This window comes from Podarcis muralis, chromosome 8 (assembly GCF_964188315.1).
Source record: "Podarcis muralis chromosome 8, rPodMur119.hap1.1, whole genome shotgun sequence".
NCBI lineage: Eukaryota > Metazoa > Chordata > Lepidosauria > Squamata > Lacertidae > Podarcis > Podarcis muralis.
This window is the reverse complement of record NC_135662.1, coordinates 87,261,985-87,280,487: the sequence shown is the minus strand read 5'-3', so window position 1 is coordinate 87,280,487 and position 18,503 is coordinate 87,261,985. Positions and strand designations below refer to the sequence as shown.

The 18,503-nt window shown below is 43.4% G+C and overlaps 2 protein-coding genes across 2 annotated transcripts; one reads left to right on the top strand and one right to left on the bottom strand.

Moving 5' to 3' along the window:
- Window positions 1-279: 279 nt before the first annotated feature.
- On the bottom strand, window positions 280-5,748 carry NDUFA2 (NADH:ubiquinone oxidoreductase subunit A2). The gene is made up of 3 exons (XM_028738235.2): window positions 5,591-5,748; window positions 1,989-2,095; window positions 280-490 (listed from the first exon to the last, which is right to left on the bottom strand). The coding sequence occupies exons 1-3, from the start codon at window positions 5,695-5,697 to the stop codon at window positions 399-401; spliced, it is 306 nt and encodes a 101-aa protein (XP_028594068.1). The 5' UTR covers window positions 5,698-5,748; the 3' UTR covers window positions 280-398.
- Window positions 5,749-6,410: 662 nt separating this feature from the next.
- IK (IK cytokine) lies at window positions 6,411-18,503 on the top strand. The gene is made up of 20 exons (XM_077933518.1): window positions 6,411-6,559; window positions 7,414-7,480; window positions 8,609-8,701; window positions 9,439-9,498; window positions 10,107-10,274; window positions 10,357-10,471; window positions 11,457-11,527; window positions 11,777-11,823; window positions 11,916-12,079; window positions 12,188-12,296; window positions 12,749-12,788; window positions 13,202-13,421; window positions 13,899-13,917; window positions 14,066-14,146; window positions 14,855-14,933; window positions 15,192-15,249; window positions 15,712-15,800; window positions 16,022-16,130; window positions 16,758-16,792; window positions 18,187-18,503. Exons 1-20 carry the CDS (start codon window positions 6,544-6,546, stop codon window positions 18,212-18,214), a joined length of 1,668 nt encoding a protein of 555 aa, XP_077789644.1. The 5' UTR covers window positions 6,411-6,543; the 3' UTR covers window positions 18,215-18,503.

The following is an 18,503-nucleotide window of genomic DNA, read 5'->3' as shown; positions in this document are numbered from 1 at the left end:
CCCGCTAGTAAGCGGTCCCTATTTATCTACTTGCACCCGAAGGTGCTTTCGAACTGCTAGGTTGGCAGGCGCTGGGACCGAACGACAGGAGCGCACCCCGCCGCAGGGATTCAAACCGCCGACCTTTTGATCGGCAAGTCCTAGGTGCTGAGGCTTTAACCCACAGCGCCACCTGCGTCCCCTCTGTGATGTTTACTGTTCTCTAAACTGTTCTTTAGCCTAGCACTTGTTGTGCAAAGATTAACAATAGTGAAAAGAATCAACTTACAGGGGACTGTCTTGGCTTAAACAATATACTTAAGCTTTATTTTCTAAGTTGAATTCTTTTTTATGCAAGTTACACATAGAAGTGATCCACATCTGGAATTAGACTCAAATTCAGTTGCCATTTGTTTTCCTTATGCTTTGCTGTTAACAACATTCTCCAAGGCTTTGGCAACTTGGTCCATGTTTAGGTTATTCAGTGGTACACTCTTCTCTCTGCCAAACGCTGAGGAAAACACAAAAGTTGGGTGAAAGGCATATACCATGGACTGTTTTCATTTGAAGAAATGATTTCAGACACTTTGATTGAGCCACCATGTGTCTGCAACCTACACTGCTAACAGCTCCCTTTAGACATGTTCTGCTTTACTATACACAGATGTAAATGTAGGTACAGCAATAAAACTCAGGAAATGCATACACATAGCAGCTTCACTTTCCTACAATTTCACTGGCAAGCAGTGTTAGGAAACAAAACGCCCTGCACAGACAATGCATGATACAGGGATTTCTACTTTCAGGAAGCTACTACATTAAAAACTGAAATGCAGTGCCCAAGGGGGATGTGTTCCACCCATAACCTGAATTGCTTTTGGATGCACTAGCACAGACTTGGTGAAAACAAATGCTTTTCAGAAGAGCTGACATTCACTTCTGCTTCAGGGGTGGGGAACAGGATTTGGCCAGCTGGTCCATCCTTAGCTCCCCCACTTTGTAGACTACCCAGTTGACATCAAAGCTGCCACATCAGATAAAGCTAGAAGAAAGGTTTTCACTATCACCTCAGTCCTCAGCTACTTTAGCTATTGGGAACTCTAGTCTGCTGTAGGGTTATGATTCCATGCCACTATTCTCTATTTAGATGTATCTGGCAAAGTACTAGTAAAGAGGCCTCATGGTGCCAGTTATCAGAAATATTAAGTCAGGGGCCTGAGCCTTAATTAAGTCAAGACTAGCTAAGTTTACTTTAAAACTTTAAAGCTGTTGAATTTTTTCAGCAGCTACTAAACTTAAGTACCTATTTTGCAAGAAAATGAGTGGGATAAGTGTTGAAACAAGAGCCCTTGGGTGGGGGGGGGGGGAGAGGGAGATAATTCATTATTTGCCATAGGCCATGTGCTCAATTAAGTTTCCTCTCTGGCAGCCAAAGACCATTTCTATCCACTCTCTTGTCTTAAGTTTATCCATTTTTCTCTTGATACTTTCTGCATTACAGAGATGCAGCAATTTCCATGTCCAACAAAAGCAGCTCTCACGAACAAAAAATTCTAACTCGATTTTTTAAAAACACTTTTTGTTTAAAAATTCTAAAAGGTAAATCTGGGGGGGGGGGAGCACCCTGGGGACACATATTTCTATCAGAATAGAGTTGCCAGCTCTGTTCCCACTAGATACTTCATGTAAGCTACCAGCCAACGTTTGAAAAAACTGCCAAGGTTTCTGTTGACTGTCAATGGAAATGTTTTCTGACATGATCTATTTGTATTGGAGAGAAAACATCATAGAGCAGATTTGGAGTAGTTGTGGGGGGAAAGCGCAAGTGGCTTACTGGGCTGGAGTTGTCCAAGAAGTGCTTGCTAGTGGCTTTCAACAATAAAAATCCAGGCAGGGCTGAAAAGCTTTGTTCCTCAAGGAAAGGCTAATACTTGAACTGCCCAACGTATTATTTCTACCTACGGTAATTGTATAGCAAACTTGTAACATACACCCCCTGCCAAACTCACCATATCTAGCCCAGAGCTTGGGTTGCACATCTGAGCACTCTCTGATCAGGATAGGGAAATCTGGATTTGCTTTCTTTAAAGTCACATAATGTTGTTTAATGAAATCTCTGCAAAGAAGAAGCAAACACACCAGCATGCATTAGGCTGAGGGTCTTCTACACTTTCATGAAAAGTCAGCAGGATACAGATAGTGGCTTTCAAGTGTCAAACATTCAGAGAATACTTCCTATATTTATCTGGAGCACAGGGGTTTGGGGGCATGTTTCAGGAGTCTTGCCATTTTTGAAACAACTGGGTGCGCTCCAAACACATTCAACAAAATTCCAGAGTTGTAGTGGTGAGTACATTGTATTTCAGAGCAGCTTGTCCAACATTACAAATTTCTTTAAAACCCTGTTTCCCATGAACACAGTTTAAAAAACTGAGCTAAAGCTCAGCAAGGCGTGAAGAAAACAATATGACTAGTACAGTCAAACCTCAGTTGTTGAACGTAATCTGTTCTGGAAGCTTGTTCAGCTTCTGAAATGTTCAACAACCTAGGCACGGCTTCCGATTGGTTGCAAAAGCATCCTGCACTCAAGCGGAAGCCGCATCGGACGTTCGGCTTCCAAAAAAGTTTGAAAACCAGAGCATTTACTTTTAGGTTTTTGGCTTTGGGAGCCGAAATGTTTGAAAACAGCCATTCAGGAACCAAGGTTTGACTGTATATAATTTTTTTCTACAATTTTCCCAGTAGCCTTAGAGGTTAATATAATCCAGTAATGTTCAGTATATCCTGATACCAGATGTGTTTAAGCTTTAGCAAACTACTTCTGTGGCATATACTGTATATATAACAACAACTAGAACAGCACTGGACTTGGCTTTGTGGCTTCTCTGCTCAGCTGGTTAGCTGCTATCACAATAAAGTGTTCAAGGTGGGTTGACCTATTGGATACATCCAAATCAAATTACCATAATCTGTGTTAGGGCACCCACAGCACCTTAGTCAAAATAGGAGTATTTATTGGAACCTCATTTTTTACTCTTCCTGCTCCCCCCCCCCTCCATAAAAGCACGAGTTGGCCTTGTAAAGGTATTGCTTCTAATATTATTGGCTGATTAACATCCTTTATCATTTAAAATGTGGGGGTTATTTGAATGGTTTTTGTTCTTGTTTTATTAAATATTTTGTGTTTTTATATTTTATTTTTGTGCTGTGAACTGCCCTGTTATCCATATAAAGTGCGGTATACAAATTTAATAAATAAGAAAAATACTATGCCTTTTGGGCTTTTTTTCCTTATTAGTCAACATGGTTTTTACCTTTACTTTTGTGATTCAAAACCAATGTCCATTCCTAGTAGTAAAGCTAGTGCTCTGCTGTTTCTATTGTAATACACACACACACACACACACACACACACACACACACACACACACCTATCAATCTAGTCCAACCCCTGCAATGCAGGAATCTCAGATAAAGCATCCAGTTCAGATTCCTGCATTGCAGGCGGTCGACTAGATCACCCTCGGGATTTCTTCCAACCCGACTATGATTCTATGATTCCTTTTTGAGTATAAGTCCACTATGGCTTATTCTGGGAGTTTTTTCAAGTGTTTGATACGAACACGCAAAAGGACAACTAACGGCCACTATTACTGCTTTTCATACCAGCGCCCCCTCATTCCCTAAGCAAACCAGCAAACCTCATCTTGCGAAAGAGGAGAGAGGCTAAGAATTCTATGATTCTATGAATACTTAATTGTTTTTAATTATTGCTTTTCCTATTTTTGTTTTGTGGTTCTTAATTTTTATCTCTAAGCCGCTTCAAGTCCCTGAAAGGGAAAAAAGAGGGAAATGAGCACAGTAAATATATGATAGTAACATTGAGGATTGGACATGTAACATCTAATTCCTTAAAAATCAGCACTAGCACACCACAGGGATGTGTGCTAAGTCCCTACCTGTATTCATTGTATACATATGATTGTGTATCATCTGACCTGTCTACTGCAATTATTAAGTTTGCAGATGACACCACCATAATAGGTTTAATAACAGGTGGAGGCGAATCAGCGTATAGAGGGGAGGTCCAAAAATATCTACATGGTGCCTAGGGAACAACTTGCACCTTAATATCAGCAAGACAAAGGAGATGGTGTTGGACTTTTGGGGGAAGAGAGGAGAACTAGCCCCGCTGTACATTGGGGAGGGCTGTGTGGAGAGTGTCTTTTCCTTTAAATTCCTAGGAATACAGCACAAGATATTATGGGCTGTCCCGTGAATCCGCTGGATGACATTGCGGAAGAACGGTGCCTCAGGAGAGTGTGGAAAATTCTCAGGGATGATTCCCACCCTGGCCGGCACTTTCTTGATCTCCTGCCCTCAGGCAGAAGATATAGAAGCAGGATTCGTCGCGCCAACAGGGTAAAGAACAGCTTCTATCCGTGGGCTGTTGGGCTGCTAAATGAAAAGATAACAACAGGGCAACTGACTTTGGGGTTTGGTTGGTGTGCGTCAGTAAACGAGGGGAATTAAGACTAAAAGACCTGAGTGGAGGTGCTCGTGTAATCTCACTGTATGATGGGAAGTTTTGCTTCTGCACATGACTCTGGCAAACATCTAAGCTGAAGCATTCCTTCCGCACCCATCCTAGAATGTTCAGTTCACATTGAGTTCATGAAACATCGTACCCTGACCTATTCTTAATGCATGGTTGGCCACATCTACGGAATACAAGTTATGCTCTTTTAAGTTTTGCTATATCAATCACTAGTAATAGTTTATATGTTCTTTTAAGTTTTGCTATATCAATCACTAGGTAAAGGTAAAGGTACCCCTGCCCGTACGGGCCAGTCTTGCCAGACTCTAGGGTTGTGCGCTCATCTCACTCAAGAGGCCGGGGGCCAGCGCTGTCCGGAGACACTTCCGGGTCACGTGGCCAGCGTGACAAGCTGCATCTGGCGAGCCAGCGCAGCACACACGGAACGCCGTTTACCTTCCCGCTGGTAAGCGGTCCCTATTTATCTACTTGCACCCGGGGGTGCTTTCGAACTGCTAGGTTGGCAGGCGCTGGGACCGAACAACGGGAGCGCACCCCGCCGCGGGGATTCGAACCGCCGACCTTTCGATCTGCAAGTCCTAGGCGCTGAGGCTTTAACCCACAGCGCCACCTGCGTCCCTAGATATCAATCACTAGTAATAGTTTAATAAGGAGGTTTTCATGCCTGTCCAATTCTGTGTTCCCTTTCCCAACCTTTAATCTATTGATTATTAATGTCTATATGCAACCCTTGTATTGTATTTGTGTTAACCAATCAGCAACAAGCACATATGTGGCAATGCTGCAATATTCAATAAAAGGGACTCCCCGAGACATGCTCGGTAGATGCCTCCCATATAACACTTGCCATTCGTCTGTCGTTTATTTCAACCCAACAACTGTATACAAGTTGCACAAGTGACAATAAAGTATTTCAATTAAATATTATAATAAAGCTGCCTGTGAGCATCTGCCCCCCCCCCCCACGACCTACCAAGCTGCAACCTTCTAAAAAAATGAGCGGAAAAGGCCGGGCTGTCAGGGGAGGGAAAGGCCTCCCCTCGCCTCGCGTACCTGACCCCCTGGCTGGCCGGCGAGCGCTGGCAGAGGTGGATGCGGAGCTCCTTGAGGTTCCGAGAGAGGCCGCCCTGAACGACCCGCGCAGCTGAGGAGGCCGCCATCTTGGCACTCGAGGTTCCCCCGCTCCCCGAAGCGCAACCTGCTGGCCAATCCGCGCGTCCCGTTGCTTTAGTCTTGTCGTCTTGGCGGCCAATCAGCACAAGGCGACGGGCGTGGCTATGCAAAGTTTTTCTGGGGAGTCGCGCGGTATTGTGGGTAAATCAACCAATTACTCAGTCAATGGGGGCACCGAACCATAGACTTAATTAATAGAGTGATACACCAAAGGTGCAATACGGGTACTTCTAATTCTACCCCCGCCCGACGCCTCTCTCCCTGGGGCTGACTAGAGACCGATCCAACCCATTGGAAACTCAAGATTTCATGCTCGAGTCTAAATGCATATCAGTCAATTAAGACTGGCAAGGCTATTTTCGGGGGGGGGGTGTGAGTGTTTGTGTTGGGGGTGATAGGTGACCACATGAAATAAAGCCCAAGTCAGAAGAAGAGGAACTGCTTATCTTCTTGGTAAACATGCTACATTCCCGGGTGGATTTCCAGCGTCAATTTTCACGCCCCAACCCCATGCCAGGGGAATAATAATAATAATAATAATAATAATAATAATAATAATAATAATAATAATAATAATAAAGACTGTACGTGGCTTCCCAAGTAAACCCGGAATTTTGCTATTGAGGGAAATGACAGGTTTATAATATTACGTCTCTCTATGTTCTCGATCTCCGCGCAGGGCGTTGTGGGCCACAGGCTGTGCCCCTTCCGCCGCCTCCTTCCGCCGCGCGGTGCCTTGTGGGAAAAGCGAAGGGCTTTCGCTGCGTTGTTGTTGTTGTGTTTCTTTTTACCTCAGGCCGAGACGGGCGGCGGCGGCGAGGGCGAGAGCGAAGATGCCGGAGCGGGAGAGTGAGTGTCTCCGGAGGGGGCGGGGGGCGGGCCGTGTTTCTCCGGGGGGAGGGGGGTATAGTTGCCGGCTGAGGCAGCGGCCGCGTCTGAGAGACGAGTTTTCGTCGTCTTCTCGGCCGCCGCCTCGCCCCCTCACTCGCCCCCCGGAATCGGCGCGAGTTGCCGGCGCCCCGTCAGGCCCGCGGCGCCCCCGGAAGAGCGCGGCCGTGTCCCCCTTTGGGGCGCCTGCCGAAAACACCCTCCCCACGTTTCAGTGTGGGGTTGTGAATCTTCCTCGATTTTATCGCCTCACCTTTGTGTAAACCGCTCTGAGGGTTTTGTGTTGTTTTAACGACCAAGGAATGTGCACGTTTTGTGAAATACCGGCAGGTAGATAAATGAACTTAGTTGCGCCTGTGGCACATTGCCTGGGACTTAATCTGTGGGGTGGCTGGGAAGGAAGGGGGCGATCCTAACTTGGGTAGGCAGTGGCAATCCAGAGCAGCTGTGGGGAAAACGCTGCAGCCCTCCAGGCACTGATGTACTACAACTCCCATTTTTCTCTTGCCGTTAGCCATATTTGCTGGGGCTGATGGAAATTGTAGTTCAACAACATTGTGTGTGTGTGTGTGTGTGTGTAGGTTCCTCACTCTTGCTGTTAGAGCCGCCTGCTCTTTGCTAACTTTGTCTCCAGTCTCTTCTGCAAATGTGCTGTCTCTCTGACACACTGAAGTTACATCTTCATTGTTTGTTTGTTTCTTTTTCTCTGGCTGGTTTCATTTCTGAATGAAAACCCTGCAATAATCTGTGCAAATGGTGTGTTTACATGTCTGGCACCGCATTGGCTTGGAATCACTTCTTTTTCTTCTTTCTAGGTGAGCCGTTCTCTAATCCTCTGGCCCCAGATGGCCATGAGGTGGATGATTCTCATTCCTTTCACCAGTGAGTAGAACTTTTTGTTATGTTTTGTGTTGGTTCAAGTGTCCTGTTTTTACCATTGCTGCTGTCCAAGTGTAACTAAACTACTCACTGTGGTGAATGTATTATTGGCTTCAAGCAAGGGTGATTCAAGGATTGCCCATCCTTCTCTTTTCTACCTTAGAGCTGGGGAGGGGTGGGATTATCCTACCAGTTGTGCTGGGATAGTGAATTCCAAGGCAACCACATGGACAGTCCTGAACTTGAAACTGGAGGTGGGATCAGGGGATTGTCCATTGCGTCATACAGAGATGCAGCATGTCATTTGGGATAAGGGGTCTTGGCAACCATGAGCCCGGCTATCAAGACTACTGAAAAGTTCTGGATTCATGCCACTACTATTGCAAAGGACCAAAAGAACTGGATAAGTGGAATTCTAGCCAGTGCAGATGAGGGAATCATGTGTAGTTCATTACAGTTACCAAATCATGGTGGAACAATAGTGTGTCCTGCAGTGGCCCTGATGCATTTTGTTTTTATTATGTGTCCTCCCACCCACCACTGTCCCACCATCCATCAGCTAATTTTCCTTCTTCAACCAGTGGAGGAGGACAGGATAGCCAGGGGTCTGCAAACTTTTTCAGCAGGGGGCTGGTTCACTGTCCCTCAGACCTTGTGGTGGGACCGGACTATATTTTGAAAAAAAAAGATATGAACAAATTCCTGTGCCCCACAAATAACCCAGAGATGCATTTTACATAAAAGCACACATTCTGCTCATGTAAAAACACCAGGCAGGCCCCACAAATAACCAGAGATGCATTTAAAATAAAAGGACACATTCTACTCATGTAGAAACACGCTGATTCCCAGTCCGTCCGCAGGCTGGATTGAGAAGGCGATTGGGCCGGATCTGGCCCCCAGGCCTTAGTTTGCCTACCCATGGGTTAGCCAATGGATGCCTGTTTTTTTGTTTTTGTTTTGCTTGCAGAGGTTTTTCAGTCCATACAAGCATGTTGGCTATTTGGTATCATAAAATGGAATTTGGAAAGTTTTTGTCCTTCAGTAAATCTTGTACCATGGTGTGTTGAAGGCAGGATAAAGTATTGTGGGGGTTTTTTTGGCAGTAAATCACAATTGTTTTTATTCTAGATCTAAACTGACCAATGAAGACTTCCGAAAACTTCTTATGACCCCACGAGCAGCTCCAACATCTGCACCACCTTCCAAATCTCGCCATCATGAGTAAGCATGTAATTTCTGTACTACTTAACAAAACTTTGTTGAGGTCTTTCTCCCTGTCCCCCGCCCACCCCTGGTCAGCTGGTACATATTTATTCAGTACTTAGTTTTGGCATAAGCTTGTGTATTCTGTATAATTTGGGCACAAAATAGAAGGAAACTAAATTCAGAATTGGGTATCTAATGAGGCTAATACATTGGTCTTAAAACAGTAGTGATCATGCTTGGCAGTAATATAACACTTCAGAGCAGCAGTATTGTTTTTAGTGCCCTCTGGATGTTGCTGGATTATAACTCTCATCACCCTAATCATTGGCCATGCTGGTTAGGCTGGATGGGAGTTGGCTACCAAGAGGGCATCAAGTTGGCTACCCCTGCTTTTGAGTGTTCAAAGCATTTCACATACATTATATCAGTCCTTACAGCAATGAGAGATAAGATAGTATTATCCTAAATTGTTAATGAGATGCGCAGAGACTGAGAGAACGTTACCATATATGACTGGGGCAAAATTTGTTTGGGGGATTTTGCAGCTCCTAGGTTTTGCCAGTATGCTACCTAGCTCTCAAAATCTATATGCAGATCTTAAAGCAGCCTCAAAACTCTTACTCGGAAGGCTTTCATGGTCACCTTTGGCTTCCTTTGACTGAGCTAGTTGTTTTATTAAATGGCATGAAATGTTCGTAGCACACTGTCTCAAAGTTGGGCATTCTGTGAGCACAATTTTTTGTCCTGTTTAGGATGCCAAGAGAGTACAATGAAGATGAAGATCCAGCTGCTCGGAGGAGAAAAAAGAAAAGGTAAATTGAGAGATTTTGATCCAAAGCTTTCCTAAGGCCCTGATGTTTCCTTAATGTGGAGGAAAAATCCTAAATAAAAAACCCTGCCAGAAAAAGTCGGGCTCTTGGCTGTCTCCTCGCTAAGAGAGGGATACCCAGTGATTAGTTGACCTTAAAATAAATATTGTGCCTTATTTATCCCCATTGAATTACCTTCTGTATAGTGGTGGTAATGGACATCTTCAGAAACACCTGGAAACTTTGTTTTCAGTGCTTCTGCCATCTTGACTTTTACCCTTGTTGTAGTGCTGAGATTACACTTGTGACTTCAGTCAGTGATTCACTTGGAGCTTGAGGGGTATTGCTTATCTTCTTGATCTTATTAGATCTTTCTGTGGCCTTTGAAATAATTGAGCAGGAAGTATTGGTGACATGTCTACAAAGCCTGTAGCCATGTGCCATCACTTCAGGGAGGCAGGATCCAGAAAAAAGGCATTTAACTGGAGATGCCAGAGACAAGCCTTCACGATTCTAGCTACTATCTGACGCTGTTAAGAGAACTGGGAATTCTCTTATAATACCATGGTCTGAATATTTCAGTGATAATCGGTTTGTTTTTCTCACGCCAGCTACTATGCAAAGCTTCGCCAACAAGAGATTGAGCGAGAGAGGGAGCTGGCTGAGAAATACAGGGACCGTGCAAAGGAGAGAAGAGATGGTGTCAACAAGGATTACGAGGAAACGGAGCTGATCAGCACAACTGCTAACTACAGGGCAGTGGGACCCACTGCAGAAGCGTGAGTACAGTCACTGTTTTTGCCTTTCTGCTTTGCAATACAATGTGGCTCTGATGTCATGGAGTTCTTTTTATTGCATTAGGGACAAATCAGCTGCAGAAAAGAGGCGGCAGTTGATTCAGGAGTCCAAATTCTTGGGTGGTGACATGGAGCACACTCACTTGGTGAAGGGTCTGGATTTTGCTTTGCTACAGAAGGTAAGCCAGATGATACAATCAATAGTAAATGAGCAATTCTCATGTTGGAGAACCTCTTCCCCATGTGTTCAGTGAGATCTCCAGTAATGCATGTTGTTGATAGCTAAACTGCTATTCACTTTGCCACCATTCCATATTTGATATGTAATGTTTGTCCCTTTAAGGATTTTTTACTTCTGTTTGATCAAGAACACTATGATAATCTATGTAGTATTAAACTTGTCTGGAATTTTGGAATAACTCTGGGTTATGTTCTCTGCTTTAAGAGCTGATTAATTTTCTGCAATGCTTTTTCTGAAGAACGTCTTTCATAAATCTTCAGTGTCTTTTATTGGCTGCTAGAGATTTGGTTGTTAAGAGATTGTTGTTGGTTATTAAGTTATGCAGTTGGCCTATAACTGCATAAGATAAACTACTTCATATATGTGGTCACCTGGTACTTCCTCTGTCTGAATGGCCACTGACTGTATTTTTCAGATGTGAATAAAGCAACAGGTGGGGGAAATTTGACTTTATTCAGCCTCCACCTTGTTCTGGTAATTTATCTCTTCCTGAAGAGATTAAGGCTATTATAAACAAACAAACAAACAAACAAACAAACAAACAAACAAACAGTACTGTTGATTTGTTTTTCAGTTTTCAATATTGTTTATAAATTATTTATAGTTTAGAGTAGCATTTTTTAAAGTCTTCATTGAGTTTTCCAACATACATTGTATACAGAGCACACATGGTGTGATAAAAATCACATCCACCCCAAATTAGTAACAAAACCAGGAGTAACATAACACTGACACAGTCTCATACAAATAACTTCAGGTTCATATATTCTGTGTAGATCACCAATTGATACTGCCACACAGGTAACTCCAGAGCAACATACATTCCTTTGCCAACGTGTAAGATAAAGGGCATCTAAACCTTATCCAATTTGTTGGGTTTTGGGACTCTTCTAGCATTTTGAAGAAAATTTCTCTCTGGTCAGGTGCGTGCTGAGATTTCCAGCAAAGAAAAGGAAGAAGAGGAACTGATGGAGAAGCCCCAAAAAGAAACCAAGTAAGTGGTAACAAGACAAACTCTGGCCTGTGAATTTCTAGCTCAGGCATAGGCAAACTCCGGCCCTCCAGATGTTTGGGCCTACAATTCCCTTCATCCCTGACCACTGGTCCTGTTAGCTAGGGATGATGGGAATTGTAGTCTTAAACATCTGGAGGCCCGGAGTTTGCCTATGCCTGTTCTAGCTTAACAGAGAATGTAGTCTAGAGAAGAGGCATATTATATCTATTCATTTTGTTTCTCCTTTAGAAAAGATGAAGATCCAGAAAACAAAATTGAATTCAAGACTCGTTTGGGTAGGCATGTTCATATATGTTCTATGAAGCTTGGTTGCAATCACGGTACCATGAGCAAGTAACTAAAATATTCTAGTGTCACCAAATCCTAGGTCGAAACATCTACCGAATGCTATTCAAGAGCAAGGCATATGAGCGAAATGAGCTCTTCCTGCCAGGGAGGATGGCGTATGTGGTGGATCTTGATGATGAATATGCAGACACAGATATTCCTACCACCTTGATCCGAAGCAAGGCAGATTGCCCTACCATGGAGGTATAAGTTATGAATGGTTTCTCTGAATTAGCAGGTGCTTTTCTTGTTGTGTGTATGATGAGGCACACATTATCTATTGGGGTCTGATACCTTTGACTTTCCTTCTAGGCCCAAACAACACTGACTACAAATGACATCGTTATCAGTAAACTGACCCAGATTCTTTCCTACTTGAGGCAAGGCACTCGTAACAAAAAGTTGAAGAAGAAAGACAAAGGTGGGCCTTGTATTTTGGGATCTGACAGGATGTATGGATCTGACGGGATCTTTTCCCATAAGCACAAGGGGCATTGAAGGGAAAGTGTCATTAAAATTTGTACAAATTAAACAAATGGCAGAGAGACACCAGAGTTTTGCTTATCAGAATTCTGATGCTAGTGTTGTTGTTTTTTACACAGCAGGGGTGAGTTCCTAGTTGAGGAAACCACTTAAAATGGGAGAAATTAGGGTGATCTGTACTTAATCTTCATCTTCTTGAATCTTCGAGAGGTGAAGAGGCACAAGCTGAGTGATCTCAACTGTCAAGCATGTAGTTTCACATGCCACAATGCACAGATGCCACATATATCTGCAGTGTAGTGTTTTCATTATCCCCTCCTAAGACAACAAAGATGAAACAGATAACATGAATACAGAAGTAGGTTTATTCTGACTTCTCTCTGTTTGTAGGAAAACTAGATGAAAAGAAACCTCCAGAAGCAGATATGAGGTAAGTAATCTACCTTCTTTGCTGGGTGGATTATCCTCCAGGGTTTTAGCAAGACTCCTTTTAATTGCATTTGCCACCCTTGACGAGAAGCTCTTACTTGGTTGAAATGAGAGGTCTTGAAAGCTCCTCCAGCAGACCTTGGGAGGGATGATGGGAATTGTAGTCTTAAACATCTGGAGGGCCGGAGTTTGTCTGTTAGAAAGTGGGCTAATTTTGGCTTATCACTCTCCCAGAGCGCAGGAAACAGTAATATTTTAGCAAGAAGAAGCCACCTTAGGATCCATCAGATTGGTAGCAGGATTGATTGATGGAGTAATTTGTTCAAGAAGCCTGTAAGAAATGTTCTGCTATTTTTGAGGCTATTGTATATTTATGTTTCATGCCCTTTTAATTTGTATCTTTTTGGCAAAAAGTATTTTTGAGGACATTGGTGATTATGTGCCGTCTGCGGCAAAAGTGCCACGAGAGAAGGAGCGAGAGAGATACAGGGAACGGGACCGAGAGCGGGAAAGAGAGAGAGAGCGAGACAGGGAACATGAGAGAGATCGTGAGCGCGACCGAGAGAGAGAGCGTGAACGTGAGGAGGAGAAGAAGAGGCACAGCTACTTTGAGAAACCCAAAGCTGATGACGAGGTGAGCAGACAGTACTTTGGCCATGAAAACTTTCTATGCTGCCCTTCCTCCAAGGGTCACAGGTTACAATATAAAAACACAAAAATACATAACATAGTAACAAACAAAAAATAATCACCCACATTTAAAAGGCCATAGATGGTTTAATCAACTGGAAGAAGAGGAATGTTTCTGCCTGGCACCCAAACACTACTGGGATAAAATGGTTATAAAATCCTCCTAGAGTTAGGGATAATTTGATACTGGTGATTTGTTTTAAATAAGTTGAGACTGTGTTAAATGGTGCAGATTTTCCAGTCTGGGCTCAGGATGAATATTTTGGCAAGGGAGAGAAGGCAGTGGAGTATACTGTATGTATGGAGAAGAATTAGCACTTAACAGGCCTGCACCACTTCACCCTCTCCCAACAAAAGACTGATGTTCATCTTGCTTTTTAGTTGCCATGTTAGAGTAATGTGCTCTTTCTTTCCTCCTTAGCCCATTGATATCGACAAAGGTATGCTTCTTTCTTTTTAAAAAAAATTAAATTGGTTTTTCACAATTTTATACATTTTAACTTTTAACCATTTCAAACATTAAAATAAAAGGTTCTTTTGAACCAAAGGTATGCTTCTTTCTTAACCTTCTTATGAAACTGTTTCCAGGACCTGGCTCAGCCAAAGAGTTGATTAAATCAATCAATGAGAAGTTTGCTGGAGCAGGTGGCTGGGATGGGCCAGAATCATATCCTTTTTATATGTATATACAAATGTGTGCTGACACTGGGTGCAAATAGCTACAGTTGGCTGTTCGATTTATCTTTACTAACCTCTTTTATATAAAATTGTCTCTCGCTCTAGGCTCAGACTTTCATTTGAAGGTGATATTTTCCTCTTGTGTAGTTGGGAAAGCTCCAGAAGACACTGGTCCTTTAGGCAGAAGCATTTCGTTTTAAGTATTCAGTTGTTGTTCATAGGCGATCCTTTCCCCATCTTTCCTTTTTGAGATCCATGTATGTTTCAAGTGACCAAGAAGCTGCTGGCTATTGGCTTCTGAGAGCAAGATGGGATGGGAAGATTTCCTTGCCTTGAACTAACATGGTAGAGTGTTTTAATTACCACTGTGAGACAAACGTGTAGGGAAAAGGTATTCCCTAACACCTGTAACTTGCCTCATGTGCTGCTGGTGTCCATAAAGAAGTAGCTGCTATAGATGGAGAATTGGAGCAATAAGTGGGGAGGGTCCATCTCTTACCATCAAATTTTGGGGCCATTAACTCCTTGGCTTGCTAAGGAGAAATGAGGGACTTGGCTGACTGCTTCTTTTCTATTCTCCTGTCATCTCCTATAGATCTAAACTCCCCAATTACTTTGGGGTGACAACACTTTCCTATGTCAGATGCTTTCTGACCCTAGATATGCCTGTATTATATTTTCCCTTAACTTTGGGCACATTAAAAAAGCCTGAAGACAAAAAGCAATTGGGCGACTTCTTTGGGATGTCAAACAGCTATGCTGAATGCTACCCTGCGACGTAAGTATTCCTCGGAATGGGGAGTGGGCTCTGGGGAACCACATGAAGCCAAGCAAGATATTTACTTGCCTTACCCTAATCTTTAGTGGACGATATTAAGGGCAGCTGTTTGCCATATTTGTGGTTAAGTACTCCTCTTCACTGGCAAGCTAATTATATTAATCTGGAATCTTTGCAAACTGGTGAAACTTGGAAGTATACAGACTTGGGGCTGCAAGTATAAATAAGAGCTTCCAATTGTATCCCTTTTCTTTTTAGCATGGATGACATGGCTGTGGATAGTGATGAAGAAGTAGACTACAGCAAAATGGATCAGGTAAACTGTCAATTGGTTAGCTTCAAGATAAGCATTTCTACTTCAGGGTGGGGCTGATATTTGGGGGGGAATATTATTAGTTGTGATATCTCCTAAAGTGTAGATTGCCTAAGATTTCACATGACTCTCATTTCCTATTGGACTGTGTGGTGGCAGCTCCTCACACTCTGGCCTGGCTTGTGGCAGAATGAAGTGTGTAGATTTGATTCTACTGCTTCAGGCTGCATGTGTGGCACTAATCTTCCCCCCACCCCAGGTGCTCCTCAATATAACAACCAACCTCCTTGCAAGTAGAAAACTCTTATAGCAAGGGTCAGCGTGGTCTTAAACGTTCCTCCTTGGCATGATAGTTGTGGGGAGTCCAGTGGAATTTTTGGTTGCTGTTTCTTAGGGAGGCCTGCAGAAATATGGTTCTCCTACATGGATATGTTAAGATTATCTTTTTTTCTCTCTCTCCTCAAGGGAAATAAAAAGGGACCCCTTGGTCGCTGGGACTTTGACACACAAGAAGAATATAGCGAGTACATGAATAACAAAGAGGCTCTGCCCAAGTAAGTTTGCCACTTGTCCTGAGGGTAAGAATGGGAGAAGCAGAAGCAGTGGGTTATGGTGGGTCCAACATTTTAAGCTTTTGGGAGGACCCTACAGGTCAGCTGCTTCCTGTAAAATTGGTGGGAATGTATATTTAGACCATGGGAAGGCTTTTTTGAACCTAGCCTTCCTGCTGAAGGAATTTCACCTCCATTTTAGAGTTTTTGCTGTTTTATCCTAGAGCGGCTTTCCAGTATGGAATTAAGATGTCTGAAGGCCGTAAGACACGTCGTTTCAAGGAGACCAATGACAAAGCGGAGTTGGATCGGCAGTGGAAAAAGATCAGTGCGGTGAGCATTTTGAGCAGAATGGCTCTTTAGTTATATTCCCTTTTTCCATCTGAATGTGTAATTTTTTCAGAACTGTATTCAGAGTGCCAGAGACACTTTCCAGAGTTTATTTTAAGATTAAAAGGAGAATGGATCTTTGGCCAGCTTACTCAGTCACATGCATATATTTTCTCCATCTTTATGTATTGGCTCAGTATTACCAAGTTGTTCTACAATCCTGTTTATTCTATTGCTGCTGAGAAAGCCAAGCAAGGAAAACAGTGCCTCCTCCTATAGAACTTGTAGACTGTTCCTCTGCTTTCCCTTGTATAACAGATCAAATGCTGATCTAGCCTGCTAGAAATCAGTTGTTTTCTGTTATGTGTTGTTGCATGCTCCTTTGCTAAACCTCAGTACCGTCCTAACATAGGAAGTTTTAAAAGTTGTGGGTTGTAGTGGTTTGGTTTGTGCAGTGGAACTGCCCTCTGCCAGTGCTGCCCCCAAACCTCCTCCTGAACAGATCTGAGAGGCATGGGGGGGGGGTGTTGTGCAAGTGGAAGTCCTTGCGCAAACTTAATTATGTCATTGGATACAACCCTGTATACATAATACAATAATTGTAATGCGGTGATTTTAACTTCTCTGCAGATCATCGAGAAAAGGAAGAAGTTGGAGGCTGATGGGTTAGTAGAAACGCTTTTACTTGAGAATCTGCTGCTGTATGGGTCTTCAACAGAGTGCTGTGACTTAGTTGTGGTGGACTTCTGATCCAGGGGGTGAGGGTTCAGCATGTATGAACTGAGGAATATTCTCCTTGTAGGTTTTTGCTCTGACCCATGCATATTTTTTTTCCACATTCCTAAAAAGTGAAGCCAAATTACACCTTTCACAAGTCCAATTGTCCAGACCCCCAACTATGATTCATTAACTATGGGGTGCACATAAAACTAGGGACTCACCCAGTATGTTTCCGAGCACAATTCAAAGCGTTGGTTTTGACCTTTAAAGCCCTAAACGGCCTCGGCCCAGTATACCTGAAGGAGTGTCTCCATCCCCATCGTTCTGCCCGGACGCTGAGGTCCAGTACCGAGGGCCTTTTGGTGGTTCCCTCACTGCAAGAAGCAAAGCTACAGGGAACCAGGCAGAGGGCCTTCTTGGTGGTGGCACCCGCCCTGTGGAGCGCCCTCCCATCAGATGTCAAAGAAATAAACAACTACCTGACATTTAGAAAACATCTGAAGGCAGCCCTGTTCAAGGAAGTTTTTAATGTGTGACATTTTGATGTATTTTTAATCTTTGTTGCAAGCCGCCCAGAGTGGCTGGGGAAACCCAGCCAGATGGGCGGGGTACAAATAATAAATTATGATGATGATCATAGAATCATAGAATCATAGAGTTGGAAGAGACCACAAGGGCCATCGAGTCCAACCCCCAATGATGATGATGATGATGATGATGTTGATGATGTTGATGTCTCCTCTTAATTGAATATTCAGAATGCTTTGTGGGTGCGCAGCTGTAGAGTTTTGCCCATGCAATTTATCTGCTATTTCATCCACCCCAGTACGGTTTTATTGCTGGCAATATGCGGGTGCCAATAGATCAGAATCCCACTGAAATTATGTGCCCATTCAGCCTTCACCATGTCAGCCTTGTACAAAGGCTGAAGCTCTTCTCTGGTCCTTTAGTTCTGATGCTCTGCTTGTAACTGGATTCTAGCAGACGCCTTGTCTCTGCAGTACTTGTTAGCTGAAGGAAAAGTTTTTATGATCTGGCACTTGCCAGAAGGATTCTTTTGTATGTTTTAGCAACTGTGCATCCCTGAGGTTATGCAAGGCCATATTTTGTTCTCATGGCTTGGAAAGGTGATACGTATTACTGCACACAGTGCAGATTATTCGCATTAGTGAGCGTGTCTGCTTTTGTGATGGAGTGCAACTCTGAAGATTCGAGTGCAGGCCTGAAAGAGTTGAATTGGTGCTGAAGTCCCACTGGTTGTAAATTTTACTTCCTGTGAGCTGTATTCTGTATTGGACTCTTCTGTATCATGTGTCTCATAAAATGTCTGTATTTTCAGGGTTGAGGTGAAGAGACCAAAATATTGAAGTTACCGTGAACTCCCGGCCCCTTCAGCTGTATTGGAGATGGGGCTTTGATGGAAGTGTTTAGATCTTCTTCCTGCTCTGGAGCAAAGCTAATTTGTTTCCTGCTCTCAGAATCATGTCTTGGGCATATAAGCACAAAGGGCAACTGCTGAGGAACCTTCTTGCCACATCTCCTTGTCCTGTATTGGCGGCACTGGTGCCTGTTCGCTGGGAGCCTGTACTTTAGGTTTTTGTGGCTTGTAATCCTTTTAGATCCAATAAAATCTCTTATTGGTGTCTGTATTACAAA

Coding starts and splice junctions, on each gene's coding strand:
- NDUFA2 (XM_028738235.2), bottom strand. CDS start 5,697: ATGGCGGCCTCCTCAGCTGCGCGGGTCGTTCAGGGCGGCCTCTCTCGG. Junction 2,096..5,590: donor CCGGCCAGCCAGGGGGTCAG/GTACGCGAGGCG, acceptor TCTTCTTTGCAG/AGATTTCATTAAACAACATT. Junction 491..1,988: donor CAAGCTCTGGGCTAGATATG/GTGAGTTTGGCA, acceptor TGTTTTCCTCAG/CGTTTGGCAGAGAGAAGAGT.
- IK (XM_077933518.1), top strand. Junction 12,080..12,187: donor CAGATTGCCCTACCATGGAG/GTATAAGTTATG, acceptor CTTTCCTTCTAG/GCCCAAACAACACTGACTAC. Junction 12,789..13,201: donor CCTCCAGAAGCAGATATGAG/GTAAGTAATCTA, acceptor TTTGGCAAAAAG/TATTTTTGAGGACATTGGTG.